Source organism: Scomber scombrus, chromosome 4 (assembly GCF_963691925.1).
Source record: "Scomber scombrus chromosome 4, fScoSco1.1, whole genome shotgun sequence".
NCBI lineage: Eukaryota > Metazoa > Chordata > Actinopteri > Scombriformes > Scombridae > Scomber > Scomber scombrus.
Window position 1 is genome coordinate 25,036,178 of NC_084973.1, and position 27,351 is coordinate 25,063,528.

The 27,351-nt window shown below is 38.9% G+C and overlaps 1 protein-coding gene across 1 annotated transcript; it reads left to right on the top strand.

The window, feature by feature from the left end:
* Nucleotides 1-405: 405 nt before the first annotated feature.
* Nucleotides 406-25,615, top strand: jak2b (Janus kinase 2b). The gene is made up of 24 exons (XM_062417147.1): nucleotides 406-956; nucleotides 3,869-4,105; nucleotides 4,815-4,938; nucleotides 5,058-5,175; nucleotides 8,553-8,698; nucleotides 9,596-9,887; nucleotides 10,187-10,306; nucleotides 10,541-10,698; nucleotides 11,312-11,423; nucleotides 14,319-14,505; nucleotides 15,530-15,654; nucleotides 16,307-16,441; nucleotides 16,801-16,888; nucleotides 17,878-18,005; nucleotides 18,159-18,297; nucleotides 19,313-19,464; nucleotides 19,998-20,148; nucleotides 20,641-20,777; nucleotides 21,287-21,476; nucleotides 22,038-22,162; nucleotides 22,255-22,427; nucleotides 22,727-22,844; nucleotides 23,901-24,014; nucleotides 24,760-25,615. The coding sequence occupies exons 2-24, from the start codon at nucleotides 3,874-3,876 to the stop codon at nucleotides 24,865-24,867; spliced, it is 3,372 nt and encodes a 1,123-aa protein (XP_062273131.1). The 5' UTR covers nucleotides 406-956; nucleotides 3,869-3,873; the 3' UTR covers nucleotides 24,868-25,615.
* The last annotated feature ends 1,736 nt before the right edge of the window (nucleotides 25,616-27,351 follow it).

A 27,351-nucleotide genomic window follows, 5' to 3' on the forward strand; every position in this document is an offset into this window, starting at 1 on the left:
GACTTATTTGACCATTATTTTAAGAAGGTGACGATATATAAATGTGCAAATGCAGACGTTCCTGAGATTATATACATGTGTGCAATGTTCCTGCAATTTACTTAGTGAGGACAGCATCAGTCTTTTTTAAGTGGGAGTGGGAGTTACTGGGAGCTGTGGTGTTGTGCAGTGCAGTGTGATGGCTGATGGTATAAAATAATCAGTTACAAACAGAAACACACCATTTCAGACATGCTAATGCCAAAAAGTAGCTTGTGTTGGTTATTCAATTAAATATTTAAATTAGTTTGTTATCATTTAGACGTCCTGTTATTTTCCTACTGGGGTTTTCTGGTGGGTGATTATGACATTTCCGACGGCCCCTGAAGGCAGCATTAGTATGGTGGGAGAGGCTGGTTTGTTGACTGACTTGAGGCTGCGCTGCTGTTAGCCATCTAGTCTGAGCTGAAGCTGTGCAATGGACAAGTTGTCAATAATGTGACTCTCGTTCGTGGCAGTCGTGGGCACAGTTTTCGGGGCACGACAAGATGATTTGCCTGCAGATGATCCCCCTTGTTAATCGGACCAAGTTATAAAACCGGGCGAGACGTGGTTGTTGTGGTTGTAGCGTTAGCATAGCTAGCATTAGCTTAAGTTACAAGATTGACAAGATAGACGGCTAAAGTTCCTCCGGAGTGAGATGGGCAACGCTAGGCTCACCAGGGGTAACTTATGTAGCAGATAAACCACACGAGTGCGACATGGAAATCAGAATAAGCCCCGGTGAGCCATAAATACGCAGTCATTAATAAGGAAAGCTGTTTTTTTTGTGCTGATATCGAAGAACCGAAGCAGCCGTCTGTCGCTGTCAAAGCCGCTCGTCCTGGCTGCAGCGCCGGCCTAAGAAGCTAGCAGGAGGCTAGCTGAGAGCTAGCAGGAGGCTAGCTCTCAGCCGCACCACTGGCTCATCAACCCGAGTAAGTGTTAGCTCTCATTAATAATGCGTTGACAGCTTCATCGACTTTATTATTATTTTGTATAAAACGCATGCCATCTAGTGTTAATTGCTCAAGCCGTGATTCATTAATGTTGTTTAGATTGTAAGTCAGCGTTAACTTGTATGGGTGGGTGTGTGTTGAGTTTAATGGCAGCACGGTAGGTAAGATCACGGCCTTGGTGAGTTTGTTCTGCAGCCAAGTTTGTGATATTTGACTCAATATATGTCCCAGTCTGACCATGTATCTATGAAAACCATGCAAACCTTTTAAAACAGGCTTAAAAACCTCTTTATTTTGCCCGTTTCCATCTTGAATCTTTATTTTTTATATATATTTTTTAAACTGCGAATGAAAAGTGCAGCATAAATATCATTACTATAATTATTATGTAGGACTGGATCTGCCATAACAACATAGTAATAATCAGCTACCAGAAAATATAGTATTTAGTTTGGGCATTTTATTTGCAGATAGATTTGTTCCTTTTCCAAATATAACACTGTGCAGTTTTATACCTATTTTAAGCACCTACAAGTCTAAAATATTATATATAATATTTTTTGGAGCTCCATGCTCATGAGGAACCATTACTAGATCTTGTTGCCAGGAATCTCTGGTCAGTGTTTTGCAGAAGTTACCGAAATGTGCTAAAATCACATATCCTCTTTTTCACTTCCCTTGGGAAAGGGCATTTAATTAAACTTCATGCTGATTGTGAAATTAAAGTGATTATCTGCTCACTGACCAGTGGTGGAAAGTAACTAAATACACGTACTTGAACGCAGTTCTGAGGTACTTGTATTTAGTTACTGAGTATTTGTATTTACTACTTTTCTACTCCACTACATTTATTTGACAGCTTTAGTTACTTATCAGATGAAGATTTGACACAATAGATAATATAACAAGCTTTTAAAATACAACACATTGTTAAAAATGAAACCAGTGGTTTCCAACTTTTTTTGTCTTTTGAAGTCTTTACAAAAAGCAGTGTGTAGTCAGAGTCACGTTTCAGATGTCTAAGATGTTAACAGCTCCACTAAATAGTGATTTTTTTTTCTCCCCTCTAAACTTCTCACATGGTTTAATTTCAATAAATGTTCAAATGATCCAATATTTCACCAAAAATCAAAGATTAGAGAAAAGGTGCAAAACTCAGATTTGTGTATCATAACTTTGTTTTTGCTTCTTTCCTCTACCATTAATCATCTCAGGAACACTGGACTAAACAACTAATTGTATATAAAGTTGTGTAAAATAGCTCCACCTCCAGCAGCTACAACAGTAACATGCTGCTCTAACACTGATGCTTCAGTATTAATAATCTAATGATTTCATATATAATAATATATCAGTCAGAGGAACCAAACCACTACTTCTATTGTAATACTTTAAATACATTTTGCTGCTAATAGTGTACTTTTACTAGGTAGGATTTTTCACGAAGGACTTTTACTTGTTATGGAGTATTTTTTACATCACTGTACTAGTACGTTTACATTAGTAAGGATCTGAGTACTTCTTCCACCACTGTCACTGACCAACATTGATCAACAAGTTGAGAAATAGACTGATTAATAATTACATTAAACAACAAAATACAGAACTTTCGCTGTTCTCAGTATCCTAAATGTGAGGTTTATTTTTATTATTTCAACAATGAAAATAATCATATTATCCTGTGAAGTTATTTTTAATGTTTAGATATTTTCTGAAACATTGCGTAAATAATGATTTAAGTATTCATCTCTCCTACTAATCAATATGTAGCTGTTATATCTTTTGCAGCAGTTATAGCAACAGCTTCACACATCTGGGCGCTGCAGATTTTCTTCTAATTTTTCAACACGAGAAATACTAGATGAGATTTTTGGAGTTTTTGGTTTGTTTACTTTTTACTTGTAGTGTTTTTTTGCCTCCCTAAACTGCAGCTGATGAAGGCATCAGTTTTTGTACGTTCACCTCCACCTTTATTCCTTTAGTGCCTCACTAGTGTCTAACTTGAAAGACTGCTCATTGCCATATTTGACTTTTTTTTTTGATTAGCACCTTTGAAATTTTGTAGTTTTCAGTAACCTTCTCACGGAATTGTTATAAATATACATTTTTTTCTCATTTTCCCCCCACTTTTTTCATAAGATGGCCCCTAAAAAAAGCCTATTTATATGCACAGTTTTCAGTTTATAATAGATTAAGAAGGGAAGTAAATGTCACCTTTTTGAACTCTTCTTCATTAAAGTGTACCTGTAATCACCCAAACAGAGCTAATTTCAGCCATTTATAAACGTTTTTATTGCTTCAATACGTTAGAGAGTTTTGTTATTCATTGCAAACCAAATTTCAGTTTTAAGTGCTGCTGTTTGGTACAAATCAGGAACCAAAAAGGAGAGCAGGACGCAGCAGTTAGGTAGCTGGTGTATCACCGTATGATCATCTCTCAGTTTGATATAATGCTGTATTTGGGACGGGGAGAGAATGAGTTATTCTGCCGAGTTTAAAATGTTTATATCTCAGATTGTGTGTTAGTTTGTGTCTTTTTACACGAAAATCATGAATGAAATGAGCTCCATTTGAAAGTTGATCAACACCAGCTTGTATAAGAAAATTACACACAACAGGTTTAAACATCTCAATGCTCCATTTACAGCGACTCTTCTCTGAATGTATTTGATAACCCTCGTGGAGAGGAGCCCTATTTTTGAATTCGATTTACAGATTTTATAACCCTTTTCCAGACAATGGCTCCTCTGTACTGCAGCTGACAGTTTATGCAACAGTTGAGACCATGTAGCCTCGCTTGATCCTGACGCCAAACTCATCACACTTCAGTGACAAAAGAAATCATCATTCCTTCTTTCTTCTTTCCATTTTGCATTTAACTTGATTTGAAGGTTGCATGCTGTTGATGGTCTCCCTGCCAGCCATGGACACTGTGACTGAATCATGCCCCGCGGTGCACCAAAACGGGACCGCCCATCGGGAATCTCCAGACACAAGACCAGTCGCTGCTGTTCTGAGGCTTCATCTCTATCACAGCAGCCAGGGAGCGGCCGACTGCAGCTCTCTCAGCTACCCACCTGGGGATTATGTGGCCGAGGAGCTGTGTATAGATGCAGCCAAGGCGTGCAGTGAGTAATTGGATCTATGCAGGCCTTCATGAAGCACCCCCCCATTCATGTGTTTTGCTCATGAATCAACTCAGGGCATAGGTCCCAAGATAAGGTTATCAAGAGGCCACAGTGAAAACCGATCAGAAGTCAGCAGAAAAACATTGTTCAATCATCAATCATCCATCCTTTGTTTACAGTCTGTCTGCCCGGACTTTCTTTACTTTGCAAAACTTTAGTAACCTTGCTTTGGTTCATGATTTATTTATTTTTAAAAAAATGTAAAAGTATAAGGTGAAGTAATACGCTTAGTTGAGGGGAGAGGGGAATGCCCAGACTCACCTGCATGTCATGTGTTTGATGATAAACCAAACACGACTGACATTTTAAACAATCTTTATTGACCTTTTTTCACCTCTGTTGACACTAGAAACATATAATTTTCAAATTTGTGCCCTGAGGCATAATCTATTATGTGCTGCCTCTAAATTAACACAGTCCTACTGTCATTATTAAAAGTTAAGATATTCCTTTATTAGTCCAACAGTGGGGAAATTTACACAAAAAAAATGTACTTTTAATTATAGTTTTTTTTTAAGATAACCTGTAACCTGTTTGTCAATTTAATTTATACAGATTAAGATGAAAAATTGTGTTGATTCAATCTAGCTAAACTTAACTTTGAATAACATGTTTCATTCTGTGGTTTCTCACTCTTTGCCTGCTGTAGGTATATCACCTCTGTACTGCAGCCTTTTCGGTATCTTCAGAGAGCGAGACCACTTGTGGTTTTCACCCAATCACATCTTCCAGCTCGACGAGTCAGCCTCAGAAGATGTGTTTTTCAGAATAAGGTAGCACACATTATCTTTGCTCCTGGCGTTGCTTCTCACATATCTTTCGCAGGCTGTAATCTCTGCAGGAGAACATTAAATAAGCTCACTGCACTTTCTGTTTCTACTGTTTACTGCAGGTATTATTTTCCTGGCTGGTACAGCGGCGGAGCATCCCGGGCTTATCGATACGGAGTCGCCAAAGGATCAGAAAGTCCTGTCCTTGATGACTTTGTAATGTCATACCTCTTCTTTCAGGCAAGTACCTCTTCACACAACCCTCCTCTTTATTAAACACTGTAGTTAGAAATGAATGTTTTATATGGAGGTCAGTTCAGGATGATATTCAATAGCATTTCGTAGTTGTTTGTTCATTAGTTCTCTCGCAGCCCAGTGTTGTGGATTAGACACCAGAAAACAAGCAGCTCATATCCTTGGAGTGGTATCAGTTTGTAAGATTGCTGCTTAGGTCACCCTTCACATTTCAGATTTATTGATAGAATTGCAGGGACGCTGATAAAGGTGAGAGAGATTACAAACTATTAAACTGCTACTTATTATTTGCTTTTTTGCTTGTGTGTTTTGGTAGAGCTGCAATAGTTAGTTTGTTTATCAATTAGTTAATAATTTCATTAATCAGCAACTATTTAGATTTTTGTGTATTCCTTTTACTACTTGCAAAAATGCCAAAAATTAGCTGGTTTCTGCCTCTAAAATGTGATGATTAAATACTTTTCTATGTCATACATGATAGCAAAGTGATTATTTTTATATTAAAATAAACACTTACTATTTCTCTTACATTAATTAAGATTAATCAATTAAGATAATCACTACTTGCTTCCCTGATGTTTGGCATCGGGTGTCTATGGTGAAGAGATTCAGACTGTTTGGTCCATGCTGTAAACAAAGAGCACTGCACATGTGAGCAAATGGCACTACCAACTGTGCTGTGTGACTGCAGTTATAGCTCTCATGTTAGAGTGAACTGTCTTTGGGAGCAATTTTGCAGCCTGCCTGCACAAATCAGCACCTGTGTGTGTGTGTGTGTGTGTGTGTGTGTGTGTGTGTGTGTGTGTGTGTGTGTGTGTGTGTGTGTGTGTGTGTGTGTGTGTGTGTGTGTGTGTGTGTGTGTGTGTGTGTGTGTGTGTGTGTGTGTGTGTGTGTGTGTGTGTGTGTGTGTGTGTGTGTGTGTGTGTGCATGCAGCCTGAATTAACGTTTGACAGATCATACCAGGCTCAGCGTAGAGCTATTGTCCAAAAGTGTCATTGTTTGCTTTAAAGTCCCCTTCCTTGTCTGAAACAATAAAGTCCACCGCCACCATGTGCACAGTGTTTGCACAAATGATAAGGATGTAAAAAGAGGCCCTGCACTGTTATCTTGCCTTGAAGCGCTGCCATGTAGAGGGGCCCTCTGTCTAAAAGTAGTTTAGAGGTTCTTGTCACTTTCAGAATCGTGTCATTCAAAAATATTAACTGTTAAATATGTTGCTGATTATTATGGAGGCGCAGGAAGGATAAGTAAGGGTCCACTGTACATGTTTGCCTCACTGCTACCCAGCAGGATAATCTGGCCTCAGATGCTACAGTGCCACAACTTCATTACTGCCAGACACAACTGGAGAGATCCACACTATAGCCAAGAGACCAAATGTAGGTTTTAGATTGAAATATGTCTGCTTTTAATTGTTTTAATGTGTTTTGCTCAGAAGAAAGCAGAGTTGTTATCACAGCATGCCCTGAGTCAAGAGATGATGTGTATAAACCACACTGCAGTAGAAAGGAGGGTGTATGTTATAGATAAATCCAGGTAACTCAAGCCAGTAATATGACTAGTGCTGAACTCTCTGTGAACTAAAGGATTATATGGAATTATGCCTGTGGAAATCTGCCCAGGTGGTTTGGGAAAAGCCTAAAAGGGAGTAGGGATTCATCGCAGTGTGTGTTTGCAACCACTGAACCATTACACATGCTTGCTTTCACTCTGGATAGATGTTGTGTTTTGGCTTTGTGAAGGATACATTAAATTCCTCACAGTTTAATCTAGAGCTAAGCTTCTGTGTTGATGATAAAAGAAGGCTGTTTTGACTTGAAAGGGAAGTGTGTCTCAGCATTCACCAGATGGATGTTAATACTGTACAACAACAAAACAGATCTAAAAGTTTTGTTTTTTAAGGACAAACATAGATGATAGGATTTCTTGTAATTAGATTGAATTCCTCTTTTTGTTGATTGAATTGCAGCATATCAGCTTTTGTTTTTAAGAGGGTGTAGATAAATAATACAATGTTCCCATCTCTCAGTGGTTCTCATCTAAGGTGTTCATACCTGTAGCCAGTTTGATTTGGACCAAAAATAAATAAATAAGAACAGCCACTTTGTAGTTAGTCTGTTTAGAGTTCACACTGACTTATTACAATCAAAACAAGAGTTACTGACAGACAAACTGACTGGAAGCTCGTTCACTGTTCAGGTGTGGTGAGCTGTCGTTCTGCTACACGGACCTGCACATGAAAATCCAAACAGGGTTCGTTCCAGTGATTGACAGCAAGTCCCCCAGTAGTTATTTTTCTTCTCTTGTGACCACGAAAATGACAAAGAAGTAGTTGGCTGTGGGCAGCAGTCATAAATAACAACAAACAAATAATAATAACAATCAGAGATAACAGATGTTTTGAAAGGGAACAGAATGAGGAACTAATGTGCAGATTATATCTTTGTGTAGTATTTTTGAAATTCACCCCCCATTTACATTCACAACAAAGACAACCCATACTAAAGTTTGCATGGAAGCAGACTGAAGTGCTTTTTACACATGAAATACGCAACACTGCTGCCATTATCTAGCTATTAAAGTGATGGTTTATTGCAATTAAGACATAAATGTCTTTCATGTGAAGGAAGGAGATTGTACTCTGTCCTCTCAAAGGCTGCATCAGTGATGAATTTTAGAACTTTATTTTATTACTAAACCATTGTCAGTGCAAGGGATGCTTGTACCAGCTCTCAGTTATCAGTGTCCTCATTTATTAGTTGTAACATTACGCTGCTTATTTTCACAATCCTGACAGTGGACATTTATAGAAAGATTTCTATTTCTTCTTTTTGTAAACCCGTTGCTTTCACAAGCTTCATAACATGTAGGGCTGCATGCATAATGATTATATTCATTACCGACTAAGCTGCTGATTGTTTTCTTGATTTATCCATTTGTCAGTGAAACATAGAAAACAGTGAAAATTGTCCAAAAACCAAAAATATTCAATTCACTGCAGTGTAAGAGCTAAAAGGTAATGAGTTCTCACATTTGAGAAACTATCAATTGTTTGGTGTTTTTGAGTGGGAGAAAAAAGCTTAAAATGGTAATCAAAATGTTTACAGATTAATTTTATTTTGAATGATTAATCAATTATTTGAATAATCGTTGCAGCTCTAATGAAATGTTACTGGGTTCAGATTCAAATGATTGCCATTGCATATTGAACATAGACGTGCATGCCTGAAAGAGTCTTGAGAAACACTTGCAGTTGTTTTGTCCATTCCAGGGTCTGAACAACAATGTTATTGCAAGTATGATCACATGGTTTAAGCTGCCGTAGTAACATATGCTGTGCTACTTTCTTCCTTTTCTGCAGTGGAGGAATGACTTTGTCAATGGCTCAGTAAGGATCCCCAACTCCCATGAAACACAGGAAGAGTGCCTCGGTATGGCCGTCCTCGATATGACAAGAACAGCCAAAGAGAGACAGATGTCACCACTGGACATATACCACACTATAAGGTACCACCTGTATAACTAATTATGTTTTAAGAGATACACAGTACAGTCTTCAGGTTTATCCTTGTTGTCTTTGATTGTCATACTCATCAGAAAAGCAACGTCTACTCTACAAATGCCAATCTTTTCAAACACATCAGGGTGTAAATGTTTTTTTTAGTAAAACAGCTGTAATAGCTTTTGCTGAAATATCTGATCAAATAATAAGTAAACGCAACATAGACTGTGACAAACTTTTAGGACAGTTTTGACGTACACTTTATTTAAATTACAGTACTTTTTTACTTTTGATGTCCATTTAATAAAAACAAAGGCACTTAAAAATAACACCACATTCAGATCCTACTCATTTAGAATAATGTTTAACAAACAAAAAAATCCCACCTCACAGACACCCCTTACACCATCCACTAGTCACGCTTCAAATACGCGCTCACACACAGCCGCAGCATTCCTTCTAAGAGGACCTGCATACTCATTTACAACAAAAGTACAAAGCACGACATCAAGACGTCACATCTGATACATATACATATAAAGAGACCCTCCTCCTCCACAGTACACCGTAAACAGTCCTGTCTATACACCAGACCTTCTGAAACCCAACAATACAATTTACCAGACTGCCCTTCATTTAATTCCTCGTTGTTAGCCATGTAGACAGATTAACCTGACCAAGGAGTAAATGCCACTGATGCTCCCTGATGTCCTGCAGAGCTCATATGTTTCTGACCTTCACTGCAGTTGTGTACATGGTATTCCCCTTCACATACCACTACTGTATGAACCTGAAGAATATTGTGGTTTGAGAGTGTTGTAAGTTTATATCAGAGATACAGAATACATTAAGACAATAGTATTTATGCTGATACATATTTTTGTCCTCTTGCTTACCTCCAGCTACAAGTCCTTTTTGCCAAAGGACATGAGAGCTCAGATCCAGGATTGCAACTTCTTGACACGTAAGCGTATCCGCTTCCGTTTCAAGCGCTTCATCCAGCAGTTCAGTCAGTGCCGCACCACAGCTCGCGACCTCAAGCTCAAGTACCTCATTAGCATGGAGTCACTGGAGAAGGCCTTCTACACAGAGACGTTCCAGGTCAAGGAGCCATCGAGCGGACAGCTCATCATCCTGGTGGCAGCAGACACAGGCATCCAGTGGTGTCGTGAGAAACTGAAGGATTCTGATCAGGTTGGTACAATTAGAGCCATTCTTCGTCCATCACTATATTTTTTCTGTTGGACACTTTCAAATGTTAAGTTCCCAGGTGTCAGACAGACAGACCTATGTCACCCTAAAATTATCAAAATTAAAATTACAAAAGTTTCAAAAGAAAACCAGACCTTATTTGTTTGTTCTTATTTTCAGATGACATGGAGGCTCATCTTTCTGCACAGATGATTTGTTTGAATTGTTTGTTGGTATTGGTCTACTTTGGGGAATTGTGATGAATATACAAGTCTTATCTTTTGATTATGTTGTCTGGCCAGGAGCTGCAGACCTTGTGTGACTTTCCTGATGTCACTGACATCAGCATCAAACAAGCCAGCAAGGAGGGTGCTGCAGAGACCCGGGTGGTCACCATCAATAAACAAGATGGGAAGACTCTGGTAATTTCCCTTTTGAACATCTGTCTTTATTCTGTTGTAAAAAAGCAAAGAAGCAACTTTCTTGACCACAGTGTCTGATGTATTGCAAAACTGACCTGCCCCTTTCAGTTTCTGATTTATTAGAGTTGCTGTCAAAGCAGAAAAACTTTACAGCTGTAAGAATTGATTCATAAGTGCTTGTCTACATTAAAGTGCAACTGATTTATTCTGTTGTGGTTTTTACATACATTTCAGGAGCTGGAGTTTCCCAGCCTGTCTGAAGCTCTCTCTTTCGTGTCCCTCATTGACGGCTACTACCGACTTACTACAGACGCACATCACTACCTTTGTAAAGAAGTGGCACCTCCCAGGCTTGTGGAGGCCATTGCTTCCCATTGCCATGGGCCTGTCTCGTAAGTGAAGATTTTTATTTGACCAAAGCATCAATAAGGGCTGTAACTTCTTCTTTTTTTCAGTTCTTCACAGTTGGATAATTAAGAACTAACATAATTATTTAAATTGATTTGAATGCAGCCCATGTACTAAACTATGTTCCAGAAACAGCTTGGTTTGTGGTTATTCCACCGCCTAACTTTAGTGACAGGCTAACAGATGATTCCTCAGAAGTTTTGCAACTCTCTAAAAGCTGACTAAATAACGGTCACACCTCCTTTGCACAGCCATCAGACGGGCACAAAACTGAATGCAATTGGTCACAGCTGCAAATTATTTTCTCTACATTTCCCACACCCCTAATTTGCAGTTTTCAGTGTTAACAGCTGAACAGCACCAATCACCTCAGTGTTGGTAGCGATGAAAATTGCCACTATTTAATGCTCTACAGGAAGAATTTGATTTATTATTTACATATTTCTGAACTGCTGCCAAAATTCACAAGCATTCCTCGGGACAGGTCAGGATGGGGTTTACAACCTATCCCAGAAGGTAATGCTGCATTTCTCTTCTGACACATCGGCTGTAACTCTCAGCATTCATTTGTTTTGTGCTGCATGTTTGTTGTTGCAGAATGGAGTTTGCAACCAGTCGACTTCAGAAGTGTGGAAACAAGCGCGGGTTGTACATTTTAAGATGTAGCCCGAAGGACTTCAACAAGTATTTTCTGACTTTCCCTGTTGAGGTAGGTAACATTCACCTGTGGAAGTTTTTTGATTGTCAGGAGAAAAAGAGGAGAAGACAAAATAATAATAATAATAATAATAATAATAATACAGGTGTAAAATGTTAAATATAGCAACACAAAATTACAAGAGTGTGTACTCATCTCTATTGGCTACATTAATTTAGTGTGTGGGTCTGAGGACATGTGAGGAAAGTGCATCATGAAGGCGAGCTTTGTAGGAATTTCTGTCCTTTCAACAACACTATCAAGTAGAACGGATTCATTTCAAAGAATCTTATTCATCCTGAGCGCTGCAGCTGAGCATACACATGTTAACAAAACTGGAAATATCACTGAAAAAATGTTTGCACACATTTTACACACACTAAGCTTCTCTGATTCATCAGTGTTTATTATTATCCATAGTTCTGCGACAAAAATTAAAATTAGGAAATATCTGATCAAAAAATCTGAATACAAGTCTACAGCCACACTCAAATGAAGAATAGCAGTGTGTCAGAAAACAGCCGCCTCATTTAAATGAGACAGTTAGGGAGCCGACACAGAGAGCTCCGGGAAACTTGCCTCAAATTTAACAACACACGTGAAGCAGTATACCTTGTAGCATGTACGTTGTAGCATTGTAATAGTGTACAGATTATAAAATCCCTGTCAACGCAGTATAAACTTCTGTACTGTCTGATAAGCTTTCAGACTGGACTCCTGGTTTGTATTTCATATCTGTACATAGCAACACGTCAAGTCGGTTTTATTTATAAAGCAACAAATCAAAACAGAAGTTATCTCAGGGCATTTTTCATACAGAGCAGGTCTAGACCGTACTCTTTAAATTAGAGACCAAACATTCCCACCTTGAGCAAGCACTTTGCAACAATGACAAGGAAAGACTCCCCTCTTATTGGAAGAAAAAGTGGGGTAGTATAGTACTAAGAAGGGGAGGAGAAGGAAGCTCTTATTTATGATATCTTTTTCTAGTTTTTTCAGTACACATGCAGCTGCATTCTGGACCAGCTGGAGAATTTTTAGAGACTTGTTGTGGTAGCTTGACAATAAGGAATTGCAACAATCCAGCATAGAAGTAACATTACCTAAAGGAAGCATACAGTAAATAGTATTGGTCCAAGCACAGAACCTTGTGGAACTCCATCTCTAACTTTTGTTTGCATGGAGGATCCATCGTTAACTTTTACAAACTGAAATCAATCTGATGAATAGGGATTGAACCGGGTTAGTGCGATTGCTTTAATGCCAATTAAATGTTCCAGTCTCTGTAATAGGATGATTGTCTGGGGTGTCAAATGCAGCACGAACAAGACAAGTGGTGAACAAAGTCCTTTTGTCTGATGCAGTTAGGAGGTCATTTTCACCAGTGCTGTCTCTGTGATATGGTGCACTCGAAATCCTGACTGAAAATCCTCAGATAAACTATTGTTATGTAGAAAGTCACACAACTGATTGGTGAGTGCTTTCTCAAGGATCTTGGGTGAGAAAGGGAAGATAAGATAAGCTCTATAGTTGGCTGAAACTCCTGAATGAAGAGAATTATTTTTAAGAAGAGGTTTGATTACAGCTGCTTAAAGAGCTGTGGTGGTAAAGACAGATTGATCATATGTAGTAGAGAAGTGTTGACTGAGGATGAGACTTCCTTAAACAGCCTGGTTGGGATGAGGTCTAAGACACAGGTTGATGGGGTTTTTTTTCCCAGCATAGACACCTTTATTAAGCAGCAGACAGGAATATCAGGTTTTATGGCTGTTTCTAAGGATACATCGGTGCCTTTTGAGGGCAGGAGGTGATGAATTTTGTCTCCAATAGTTATAGAATAATTAATAGAATTTTATCATTAAAGACGCTCATGAAGTCATTATGACTGAGTGCTGTAGGAATACATGGCCTGTTATTCTTTGTCAGCCTGGCAGAGAGGGCTGAAAAATAACCTAGCTGGTTTTCCTTCATTAATGATGAGTAATCAGCAGCTCTGTCATTACAGAGGGTCTTCTGATATTATTTAAGACTAATTTGCCAGATTAAGCGAAATTCTTTCAGTTAGATGGAACAACGTATCTTTTCAAGTTTTTGCGATTTGCACATTAATTTGCAGGGTCGGGAGTTATACCATGGAGCTAACCTCTTTTGTTGTATTATCTTTATTTTTTAGAGGGGCAATAAAGTAAAGTGTCATTCGCAATGAACCTATGGCATTATTAACAAAATGGTCAATTAGGGAGGGGATAAAGTTAGCATAGGAGTCCTCTCTTGTATTACAACATAACAAAAACATTGAAATAACGCTCTCCTACACTAAGTAGGAGAGCGTTAGGGGCGCCATCCCTAACTGTTAAGTCACAGTAACTAGCAGATATGAATAGCGTGTAAACAATAGTGGGATTAGTGAGAAGGTCAGGAAAAGGAGGAGAGAGCTATGGGTACTTGAGCAGAACTAGTATACGTTTAAATGTACAGCAGATAATTAGCTGCAGCAATTAAGAATATAGCTAAATTAACCGAGTTGAGATGCAAAAACGCTACCAGTAATAAAGACACATACAGACACCAACACAGGCTTTGAGTTTAGCTGTTGGTGTACGACTGAAGGGCTTAACCAAGCATTCAGATTTCAGTACATGACTGTTTGAAATACTATAGGCTGCTTTGAATACAGTCAAGTCCTACAAGTTCAGTAGCAACCCGTATTATAAAAGATTAAGTTCTTTGTAAGTTAATGCATTTGGCAAGTCTTTAGTCTTTTCATTGTAGAGTTGACACCACCTGGACTTTTGTCACACTCTGAATCAGACTTTTTCTGTTGTATCATCATTTGTACCATGACTGAAGCTTAAACTATAACTAACTAACTATACCACTGTCTGCCCTCCTCTGTGTGTCTGCCAGGTGTATGATGCTGTAGAGTACAAACACTGTCAGATAACCCGGTCTGCCAACGGGGAGTTTAACCTCAGTGGAACCAAAAGAAACTTCAGCAGCCTGCAGGAACTACTCAGCTGCTACCAAAAGGAAACGGTGCGCTCTGACAGCGTCATTTTCCAATTCAGCAAGTGCTGTCCACCTAAATCCAAAGGTAAAGCTAAAAAAATCTGCATTTATCCAGTGTATATTTTTATGAAATTAGTTGACATTAACAAAGACTGTGTGCTACTGTCTATTTTGTAATGTAGAAAACCCAAGCATTACGTCAAGATTAATGAAAATATAGTAGGTAGGTTAGATGTTTTATAATGATAATATAGTAAGTAGTTAAGTAGGTTAGATGTTTTAAAATTAGAGATGCTTGCCAGAGATGCCATGTTAAGATGCAAACACATAAAAGATGAAACAACAGTGCTAGAAGGAGTGTATCAGAAAAGGAGTTGAGGATGGGACATAATGCGGTTTACTATGTGTATTGCTGAAGCGATGAATGGAACTTGTTCAATATCCTAAGAGGGAAACATCCCTTTAATCCCTATTTATCCAGTGATTTGTAAGCACGCAGGTTACTAGTTCACAGACTGGGCTTCTCAGCCAAGTCTATGTATCAGTCTCTCCAACACAGCAATGAAGCTAGGCAGATCAGGCCAGTGTCCGTGATGTTTATTGTATTGTTTTTCAGATTGTGCCGAATACAAAAACAGCATTTGGCTCCTGCTAAGAAAGTTTGTCCTCAAATAAGGAATCAGCTACCCCCTGCACAAGTTAACCCTGATCTAATGCACCCTAATTTGATGCTCATTATCTCGTTATCAGGCCGGTCACAAATAGGGAGGCAGAGCATTCATTTTCTTAATTGTGATGCACACAGAGCTCACACTAACAACCAGGATGACTCAGAGGTGTCTCAGTGACTCAGTCCTTGTACTGTGGAAATTAAACCAGAACTGATCAGAGCTACAGATTTTAATGACGTAGTGGACCTATTTCCCCAGAAACCGGTGACAAAGAAATGCAATTACACAATGTTATGTACTCTTACATCTGACTCATCGTTTCTCAAGTTTCCATTTCATTTGGTTTCTAGCTTTGATCACAGTTAATTTTGTGAAACTATAATTTTCAGCTTTTTTAATTTTTGTTTTTATATATTTTCTTTTTTCCCCCACTGACAGAAAAGTCCTGCCTCCTGGTGTGCAGGAGCAACAAGGGCTCAGAAGTGCCTATATCGCCTTCATTACATCGACACAACATCAGCCAAATGGTGTTTCACAAGATCAAGAAAGAAGATCTGGAATTTGTATGTTTTTGCATGTTCATGTGTTTGTATTTCCTCCTCTATCCAACAGTTCAGTTAAAGCTACTCTTACCTTTCTTGCATTTCACACAGCACTTTGAAAAAACTTGAACAGCAACAACCCCTCCTCCCTCCTAAGTCCCACCCCGCACTCCCTTCCCCTCCGCGAACACGCACTATATATATATAGTTGTCTTTTTCCCCGTGGGAGCGGTTGGAGGTGGAAGCTGTGGCCCGCTTTTGTCGGTCATTGTCAGTCGCTACTGTCTGTTTGCGGCTACCCCCATGGATCATGGATGTATTATAATGCTGTGGATCCACAACAGATTCTCTTCCGGGTGGGGGTGCGCGCGATTACATAATGCGGAAGGGGAAAACCGGCAGGTCGCTCCGCCAATCATATCATTCGGACCGAATGATATGATTGGTCAGAGTTTTCATAGAATATTATGAGAATGGAATAATGATTAGTTTCTATGCCTGGTAGATCTCTCTAACATTTTAGAGTGCCATTACCTTATTAAGAGCATTTTAACCTAAACAAAAAAATGTGTAAAAATGTAACAAAGGTAAGAGTCGCTTTAATGTGTTTTACGTTCTGCATAACTGTGTTGCAGCAAATGAATTAAACCTACAACAATGGTCTTCCTTTCAGATGGAGAGTCTAGGTCAAGGGACGTTTACCAAGATCTTCAAAGGGGTCCGCAAAGAGCTGGGAGACTACGGACATGTACACCAAACTGAAGTTGTCATGAAAGTCCTGGACCAGGCCCACAGGAACTACTCTGAGGTTTGTAGCTTTAAAGCTGTGTAAAGAGTTTAGTTTGCAGTGACACAAAGTGGATATAAAAAAACATGAAAAGTAAGCTAATGAAGGTTAAAGCTGCGTTGTCTTCATCGTGACACACAAGCTGCCAGAGTTGTGGGTTTAGTCTATTAATCAATAAGCTGTTAGATAGAAAATTTAACCGGAAAATACTTCTAATAATCGATTTATCATTTAAGTAAATTTTCATAAACTGAATATGTTTGGGTTTTGGACTGTTGATCAGATAAATCAAGGAATTTGAAGAAGAAGAGATAATAGAGATCATTACTGTCATTTACATATAAATATTGTGGTCTTCCATCTCTGTTTCTGTCCTGCAGTCTTTCTTCGAAGCAGCCAGCATGATGAGCCAGTTGTCCAATAAGCACCTGATCCTTAACTATGGCGTGTGTGTCTGCGGAGAAGAAAGTAAGTCAATCTTAGAGAGAGAGACACGCACACACACACAATCTGTCAGGGCATCAGCATATGTCCTCATTTGTCCTTACAGTGAAACGGATAGAGAGGGATCTGACACGCACAGTCAGCGCACATTCAGTACATGCATTTGATTAACATTATGAACTTATGTCATTATGTCCTAATGATGTCAAGAGTCTCCCATGCTTAACGATAATCTTAACCAGCTTCCATTACCCTGAGGCTCAGAGCCATAATTAAACTGCGGGCCATGGTGGGCTATTCTTAGGAGGATTACAATAACCTGCCCCAGAATCTCTTATACCTGCCCATCTACCTCTTCACCTCACAAGACGTCTGTGCTGCAGGCATCTGTCTATGCTGCCCTGCACATGTCTGTACTGCTCAGAATTAGCATTCATGAACTGGAAATTACTGGAGTTATTTTAAAAGAAGAAAATCGCTCTGAAACATCCCAAAAATAAAAAAAAATAAAAAAACTGACAAGGCAATTTTCATCATCTTTACTTATTTAGCAGTTCACTGAACAAATATAATTTATACAATTTTAATGTTTCATGTGATGAAGCAAGCACAGTACAACATGTTTCTCTCTTTTCACTTTTCCAAAATGAAAAAAGGCAGAAAAGGCAGCAGTACATAAGCAGTGTCATAGGGCACAGAAAACACATCTCTCGTTGTTTGCTGCCACAAATCTGTAACCTTATCAAATGAAGGCAGAGGGCAGATGGACAAAACAAATGTGTTTATCTACTTCAAAAAGTCACATAATTCCTACTCTCTCTTTTGCCAGTCGCTCATAAAGGTTATAAAATTATGTAATATGATGTGAAATTGATCTTACTGAAGACTTGAATTCATAATTTCTATTTTGTATTTGTTATGTCTCGCCGGGTTGGTTGATTGTTTCGTTTTGTATCTCTTTATTTTTAACATATATAATAGTTCACAAAATAATGGGACCTGCTTTCTTTCAGACATCATGGTGCAGGAGTATGTGAAGTTCGGCTCGTTGGACACATACTTGAAGAAAAACAAGAACTCGATAAACATCCTGTGGAAGCTGGAGGTGGCGAAGCAGCTGGCCTGGGCCATGAACTTTCTGGTAAGAATATGAGTAAAGCTATTGCAAAAATTAACAAATTGCATTGTTCCCATAAATGCTGATACACAAATTATGATAAAAAAAAAAAAGAAAAGATCTGTCTGATTGTTCTCTCCGTGTTGCCGCTTGACACTCTTATTTCTTAACACGCAGGAGGAAAAGCATCTTGTCCATGGGAATGTCTGTGCTAAAAACATCCTCCTGATCAGAGAGGAGGACCGGAGAACTGGGAACCCTCCTTTCATTAAGCTGAGCGACCCTGGCATCAGCATCACTGTCCTGCCAAAAGACAGTAAGTTGATATCCGTCCTCTGCCTAAAAGATAGGTTCACAATTTTTTCAAGTTTGTCTTAAAACATTCGGGAGCCGAAATGAACATTGAAAGAGGTTTTACTGTTTTGCTGTAATCATTCCTCCTGTTCATACTGGCTATTAAAACATCCCGTCTAAGTGTGCTTTTACTGTAAGTGATGGAGACCAAAATCCAGTGTGTTCAATAAGTCACTTTGTGCAAAAATGCATTTAAAAGTTGATGTGAAGCTTATATGAGGCTTCAGCAGTCTGAGTTAGTCGTATCAAGTGGATATCTGCCACATTTACAGTCTTTTTAGCATCAAATTTCCTTTTTGTGTTTCCCTGATGAGCTGTGGTAGAAGTATAGTAACAAAAAGAGGAACTTTAACACGAAAAAGATTTCTATTTGATTTGACTCATTTCGATGACTGAAGCTTCATATTGGTTTCCAAAAAACTTATAAAAACATTTTTGCACAGGAGGAGGGTTGTGGATTTTGGCCCCAATCACTTATATTGTAAGTGCATTATGAAGGGATCTTCTAATGGTCAGTATAAAGAGAAGGAATGATTACAGCAAGCAAAACCTTTTTTAATGTTCATTTGAGCAGTTGACCATTGTTTTACAACAGACATGGAGAAACTGTGACTGTCCTTTAACAACTGTATTGTAATACACTTATTCTATCAGAAGGGGGCATCATGTAGGCATTTAACAAGGCTTTGATTGAGATAGTACACCCTGCATTGGATCACTTAATTTTGTTTAATGCTCATTTACAGGACAAATACTTATTTTGCAGGTAAATTAAGTTGTAAGCCACTAGCACTCTATTTTAATAAAGGAGGAAAAAAGGTTTTGTCATGCAAATTCCTTTTTTTTTTGCTTGCTGGAATAAAGTGCAACGTTTTCATTCATCAGCTAAAATCCTCCTTAACATTTCCAGTTATTTTAATTTTAAATGAGAAAATCACTCTAACTGCAGCTGGTTAAATGTTTTTGTTTGTGATCAGTCTTAATCGAGAGAATCCCCTGGGTGCCTCCTGAGTGCATCGAGGACTCTGCCAACCTGAGCCTGGCTGGAGACAAGTGGAGCTTTGGCACCACGTTATGGGAGATCTGCAGCGGTGGGGAGAGACCTTTAGCAACACTGGACAACTCAAAGGTAAGACTGGGTGATATGACCTAAGAGATCTGGATAACAAAATCTACAAAATATGTAATTCTACTTGTGATATTATTTTGACAGTTGAACGAGATGTGAACTAGAGCCTTGTTCACTTTACTGCTTCCTGTTGCATTTACTATCATTATCATAACAGACGTTGGCCAACTGATAAATTAAGGTTACATGCATGAACAAGTCAGTATATTTTCTATTAGTATTAAAAAGAAATTGTGTGAAGTGTGAATCTCTGTTCTCTGTTTGGCATCAGCAGCAGGTTGATGAAAACACTGCAGTGAGATGTTAGACATATAGCTGAAATACTCATTGCACAGCTTGTATAACTTTATGGTTCTCATCCTTTTCTCTGTTTTACTCCGTATCATAAAATCCAAAATGTGACCTTTTGCACAGATAGAAAATCAGAGAGACGGCTCAGTTTTGATCCCCGTCCCCCAAAAATCAATATTTAATTTATCTTTGTCTGTTCTTCATCCACACAGCTGCTCTTAACCCTCGATTGTGTCTTACAGAAAAGCCTGTTCTACGAGGACCACCACCAGCTTCCTGCACCAAAGTGGACTGAGCTGGCCAATCTGATTATCAGCTGCATGGACTACGAGCCCACATTCAGGCCCACATTTCGCGCTGTTATCCGTGACCTCCACAGCCTCTTCACACCAGGTGGGGTGAATGCACTTGACCGACCCAGGCAGCCAAACTGCTTCTATTAGTGTCACAACAGGAAATCTAGGTCACACCAGTGTGGAATCTCAAATGTCCTCACACACATACACGTACCCCGTGTTCACAAATGTTCATCATAGCGTCTGCAGAAGCATGTCGGTGAATAGAGAGTCCTTGCTTCTGACTTAATTAGGTCAGAATGAGCTCCTAATGGCAATGAGATGAGGAGTAAACAAGGGTTAGTGATTATTTCAGGAGGGTTTCTTACTGGACGTTAGAGGAGAAAATGAATTGAATCTCTATGTGATTACTACAGAAATTGGTCCACGCCTAATATACACAGAAGCAGAGAGACCAGTGATAGAAAGTCCATTGTAGCTTGTCAGAAAATGCAGAAAAAACCACAGGAGTGACTTAAATGATCTTGATAGATGTTGATTTACCTAATTTTTGGACTTATATACATGATTTTTGTCTTTGTGTCCCCAGACTACGAGTTGATTGTGGACAGTGACATCCTACCAAACAGGACAGTGGGCTCCGGATGGACGAGCGGTGGCTTTGAGAGCCAGGAGCCGGCTCAGTTTGAAGAGAGACACCTCATATTCTTACAGCAGCTGGGCAAGGTACGAGGAAGTGTGACATGTGAGCTTTGTAAGTGGAAGTCAGTGTTGATAAGATAAGACTTGGGACCCCTCCTCCTTCTCCTCCGGCAGTTCATTTGTGTTTGCCAAACAAAGTACACACTGTGACTTCTGGAGATTTGAGAATTTCACGCTTGTCTAAGGGGCTTCACGATTACTAGAAAATAATGCTTTGTCAGTCTGAATTGAGATTTTTCATCATGATTTCAAAGTAAATTAGTCAGGCAAAACAAGCAAACTGTGCCCTGCTGTATTTATTACATCTGGATGGCAAATGTTTTTTTAGTTGAGTTAGGTCACAATCATCATATGAGAGGCATTATGTGTATTATATCTAGATCTTAGTAATAGATTTGTATATAGTAAGCAATTAACTTAGATGCTAGCATTTACTTTGACCTTCAGCCTTTTACTCATTTGCAGATGGAGTAACATCAATTAAACTAGGAGGGAAAAAAAGACGTCTGACTCAAGTTATTTTTCTGTTTCAGGGAAACTTTGGCAGTGTGGAGATGTGTCGGTATGACCCACTTCAGGACAACACGGGGGAGGTCGTGGCTGTGAAGAAACTCCAGCACAGCACTGCGGAGCACATACGAGACTTTGAGCGAGAGATTGAGATCCTGAAATCTCTCCAGCATGAGAACATTGTCAAGTACAAAGGCGTGTGCTACAGTGCAGGTACAGTTCATCAGTAATTAATGGCTTCACTCTTGTTACACTGCTGAACTTTGACTGAGTTTGGAGAGTTCTCGAACACAAAACTAATCTATATCTATATCTATATCCTAGTTTTTCCTCCATGACTTTGAGCTGGCAAATTGCACCAAACTCTGTTTATAGCATCATTGTATTTAACCACACTAGTTTACTACAAACCAACAGCATGAGACAATAATTGCCATTTGAGTATGACCTGATGATCATGTTTTCAAAAGGTGAGTTAATAAATCTCACCATGTATACTTAAATATATTAGTATGTACCTTTTCACCATATATTACTTTAGTATTTAGGGTTTTTGCTGTGTGTTGGTGAGCATCCACTTAACTTGGCATCATCGTATCTGTCCATATGTAACTATAAACCAACAACATCAAACAAAATCATTTTAGTATCACAGTATCACTTGCATCACCCTTACTATCTTTTGCATGAGGATAATGCACTTGTGAGTTGTCTTATCAATCAATCAAATCTGTAAATTCAATTCTGAACATTGTGTTTGTTTGTTTCTCTCAGGACGACGTAATCTCCGTCTCATCATGGAATATCTGCCGTTCGGAAGTCTGCGAGATTACCTCATGAAAAACAAGGACAGGATTGACCACAAGAAGCTGATGCATTACACTTCTCAGATCTGCAAGGTACTTCAGTCTGTTCAGTTTCTGCCACACGTTCTCTGGAGCTACTGACCACCAGAGTTACTAAGGCAACGTTTGTTTGTTTATTTGCACAGGGTATGGAGTACCTGTCAAGTAAACGGTATATCCACAGAGACCTGGCGACACGAAACATCCTTGTTGAGAGTGAGCATAGGGTGAAGATCGGGGATTTTGGCCTCACCAAAGTTCTGCCTCAGGACAAAGAGTACTACATGGTCAAAGAGCCCGGAGAGAGCCCCATATTCTGGTCAGAAACTGTCATATACTGTATATTTTTACCTATTTTTACCACTCTGTGATAGTTTGTTCTGTCTGTAGCAAAAGTTGTTTATTCTTCATGATGCTGTACCAACTGCTGATATTAAAGAAGTGTTTTTTGTTTTTCTCAGGACCAACATTTTGCAGTGTTTTAATGTAACTCTGTTGCAGCTCACCTCTAACCCTAACTCATACTTCAGTAATAGTAATAATTCCTGGGAGGTATTTTGAAGTCATCTGGTCCAGCAGAATTGGATCAGTCAATCTCAAAATGTGCTGTTTTTGTAGGTATGCCCCCGAGTCTCTGACTGAGAGCAAGTTCTCTGTGGCGTCAGACGTCTGGAGCTTTGGAGTGGTGCTTTATGAACTCCTCACCCACAGCGACAAGAACTGCAGCCCTCCTTCAGTAAGTGATAAAACACACTCAACCTACTATTTGTGTTCTGCTTTAGAGACTAAGTGTAGAAAACAAAAACATAAGATTAATATAGATTTATTTCCCAGAGGCTTTCACTGTGCAAAGATTATTTTAAAACTGCTGCATTATCTAGTCCTTCCTAAGTGCCTCAGGGGTTTCTGTCGTTTGAATTGTTGCAACAAAAAACAGACAAATTTAAACACATTTGTTGTTCTGTTTGCCATCATAGATTATTTTATCATTATACTCATACTATCCTTTTTCTTTTGAGACTGTAGTTTAGTTGTGTGAAACGACTTTTGAGAGACACATTTATGGAAGTGGCACCTCTGTTTTATAATTATTTAAAAACCGATGGACCAATATGTTAGAGAGCGCTCTCCACCACCATCATCAAAACACCAAATGAAGGGAATATCTTTTGGAGGAATGGTTTCCTTTCTTCCAGTAGAGTTCAGACACTTGTAGAATAGAATCAATGCCAAGTCACATTGAAGCTGTTCTGGCAGCACATGGTGGCCCAACACTTTGATGGTTATTCCTTTAATTTGTCACCTGTCTGTAACTTTACCTGAAGGAACAGACAGTTCATGTATCCGACATCAGTAGTTCCATTATTCTGTAAAGGAGCAAACAAAACCTGACAGCAGTCAGCCGCTCGAGGGGAAAAGGTTGTTTTTTTTTTACTGCCTCTGCTTCAACGATCAAATTTTAAGGCGTGTACAACAATGAGGCCGCTGCTTACTTTGCTGAATACTTCCTCACACATAACAGCTTCTACTGTTCTCAAGGAACCACCTGAACCAGTAATATAGTGTTTAATGCATGTTTGCAAAAAGAGCCAGTGACTCACTTATTGAGGTCATACCATAGTTTGATATGTTGACATGAAAAACATTTCTCTGTTTATTTTGTTATTGTCACAACAGAATTATGGCTCAAGAAGTTAGGATGCCAGTACTCTTAAATCTGAAAATCTGTAAGGATCTTCTTGTTCTATCTGATTGTGATACTCACCTTTTAAATCTTGTCTGTCACTTTCAGGTTTTCATGTCCATGATGGGGAACGATAAGCAGGGACAGTTGATCGTCTACCATCTCATTGAGCTCCTCAAATCAGGCAGCAGGCTGCCTCAACCTGTGGGGTGTCCCACAGAGGTAGGAACATGTACTAATGTTTGTTATATGGAAGCTACAAAAGATATCTACCTGTCACATACATGTACACTTACACACTGTGTTACACATGTAGTCTACTTAAATTCATACACCCATCTACTGCATACATCAGTGCATACACGTGTAATTTATTCCACACACAGACACATGGTCTGTTTATATGTTCTGTTCAGACTAAAGTATTTTTATAACTTGGATCAACTACCATTAACTTTTGTAGACATTCATTGTTTCCTAGATGATGAGGAGCCTTATCAGAATAAACATTTCTTGACCAAAATCTTGACCAGTTCTTTGGTTTATGTCCAAATGCCTGCAAAACTAATAACATGCACATCAGCCACAGCTGTACTTTAACGTTAAGTACTAATTGGCATGTTAGTATGCTAACCTGCTAAACTAAGACGACAGTAGTAAACATTACACCTGTTAAATAAATTAACATAGTGAGCATGTTAGCAAACTGATGTTTAGCTCAAGGCACCATTGTGCTTAAGTGCAGCCTCACAGAGCTGCTAAGCATGCCTGCAGACTCTTAAGTCTTTTTATCCGTTTCTTTAGTTGTTTTAATCTGAATTTAAAAGGCTAACCAGTGACAGGGGTTGGAAATTAGCCTTATATTCATAACATAAGTAACAATTTTTATCCGCAATAATATGTAATGAGTGAATTCTTTCTAGCTCCGTGCTGAAATGACTGTTTCTCTCCCTGCTTTGTCTCTCAGATCCACGAGATCATGGAGGAGTGCTGGGACAGTGACCCTGGCTTGCGTCCTTCTTTCAAGGAGCTGGCCTTGCGCATCGATCTGTTCAGGGACAGTAAAGAGTTTTAAACAGAGAATCACCTGAAGTGCCATGCTCCTCTACAGCCGACACGCTCTTAACTTTGTTTCCCTGTATGTGGCAAAGTGATAAAGGCCAAGAGTGCCGGGGTAAGGCAAAGAAACTAGTGACTGGAAGAGTGGTTCGTTCAAAACTAAGACCAGCTCAAAAACGACTGCCAGGGTGCCTTTGAGCAAGGCACTTGACCTCTAATCTCTACAGTGGAGTGGCTTAGAGGCCGGAAGCAGAAAATGGTGGCTTGGATGCGTCTTACTGGTGAAAAAAATAAAATGTGCTCGGTCGAAATTTTGCAAGCTTTTTACAGAAGAGTTTCAAAGTTTGTAGAGACTGTGAGTATTCTATTGCCAGGTCTAAAGCTAGAGACGCTTGTGTCGAACAAGGTCTCTCTCTGTGTGTGTGTGTGTGTGTGTGTGTGTGTGTGTGTGCAAGTGTGTGAGAGAATGTGTGTGTGTTGTCCATACAAAAACAGCTAGCAGGGCTAGCTCTTGCCATCCCCTTTTCCCCTCTCCTGAAGAGAAATGGACTTAATAGTGTTTTCTATGTATGTGTGTATATACCTACAGTATATTTGTGTATATATTTCCAGAAAAATTTTATAATTTTATAAAATGAAGATATGGTAAATACTATATTTGAACTGCCAGCAAAGATGTCATTGTTAATGAATTACATGCAAAGGTGATTTAAAAAAAATCTGTTAATTGTTTTATGTTTTCATTGTGAGAGGTGGTGTGAAAATTAAAGAACAGTTTAATTCAACAGACCATCTCTTCATCGCTCTCTAGAACTCGTCCTTACTTTGATGTGTTATTGAAAGTGCTGCGCTGCAACCAGCCAAGAGGTTTAATATAAAAATAATGTTTCAAAATGAAATTTAATGAAAAAGGAAACAAAGATTACAGCACAGCAGAACTGCCAAACTAAAGGATGATTTATGGCAGGTTACTCGACACTTTTGATAAATCTCACTTAACAGAGTGACAGAGTTGCACAACAAAAGGCAAAAGGTTTCAGTCGTCTCCATGGTAACAGATGCTATGCTCCAGCAAGCTTGTTTAATCACATCATATCTTTCTGGCCTAGACTAGTTAAACAAGGATGTTACAAGTTATCTAAAATTACAGACCAAAATATCAACAACGAAGTTCAGTGAAAACTGCAGTCTCCATGGCAACGAGTGTCCGCAACATAACATATTTCTCTAGATGTGCGTCATGAAAGGAAAATGTTAAGTGACACTTATTTGTCAAAATGCATCATTTACTAAAAATATACGCCTTTACATTTTACTCTTTATAATGAGAAAATATCTTTGTGTAAACTAGAAAAAATATTTCTTGTAAGTGGAAAATGTTTTCCCTTACTATGAAAGACTTTTCTTATTATAATGGTAACATATTCTTATGCGTTTATGATGACAAATACATCTGTGGACTTGGTTCTTTCTCTGTATGCTGATGACAACCTATCTCGGGTTGTTCAGTAACAGCAGATTTTTTTAAAAGTCTTATAGCTGAAAGAAAGTAAGACTTGATGAAGTCAATCAAACCTTCACGCATCCATTTCAGCTGCAGAAACACTGAAATATTAGACCATATAAACAGCAAACACATTTCTCCCAGAGAGGATTTATCCACACAGCGAGGAAAATGTACTTGTTTTAAGGTGAATAGCCATCTTGTTAAAAGTAGTTGTTTTTCACATTGAGAAAGTTTTTCAATTAATTCAAAACTATTTTTGTTCAAAACAATTGTGTGGTAGACAGGCACATCTGGAGTAAGGAAGCAGGTGTTAGACCAAATACAATCTGTGAAAGCAGGAAAAACATCTGCAAACTGCAGCTCCCAATGCAGGTCAATTTATTAGGATATCACGAGATATCCTATCACATTTGCCTGCATTGGGAGCTGCATGATCTACACACTGAGCAAACATTCTTTGTTGTGGTGGCATTGTGCTTAAAAATAATATTTGGGACACATCAAATTTGAACCATCTTGGACTGTTTAACTTAGCTGAGTAAGATTCACTAACTTCCTGTTGGTGTTTTAATAAACGTATATGACGACTCAACCACAACCTGATCACGACCTAATTCTAATTCAGCAGCCATAATTAAAGGTAATCCTACAATAATACCCTATATATATTTCTATAGTGTTTCATATCATCAATCTTTGACACAAGAGATTGGATTTAACATAGTAACCCTAACCCTAACCCTAACCCTAACCCAGCCATTGAATGTGCTTCTCTCTCCTATCCTTCCTCTCTCTCCTCTCTACCCCAACCGATCGAGGCAGATGGCCGCCCACTTTGAGCCCGGTTCTGCCTGAGGTTTCTTCCTGTTAAAAGGGAGTTTTGGGGGAATGTTTGGTCTCTTTAAAATGAAACCTGAAGAGTACGGTTTAGAACCTGCTCTATGTGTAAAGTGCCTTGAGATGACTTTGTTGTGATTTGGCGCTATACAAATA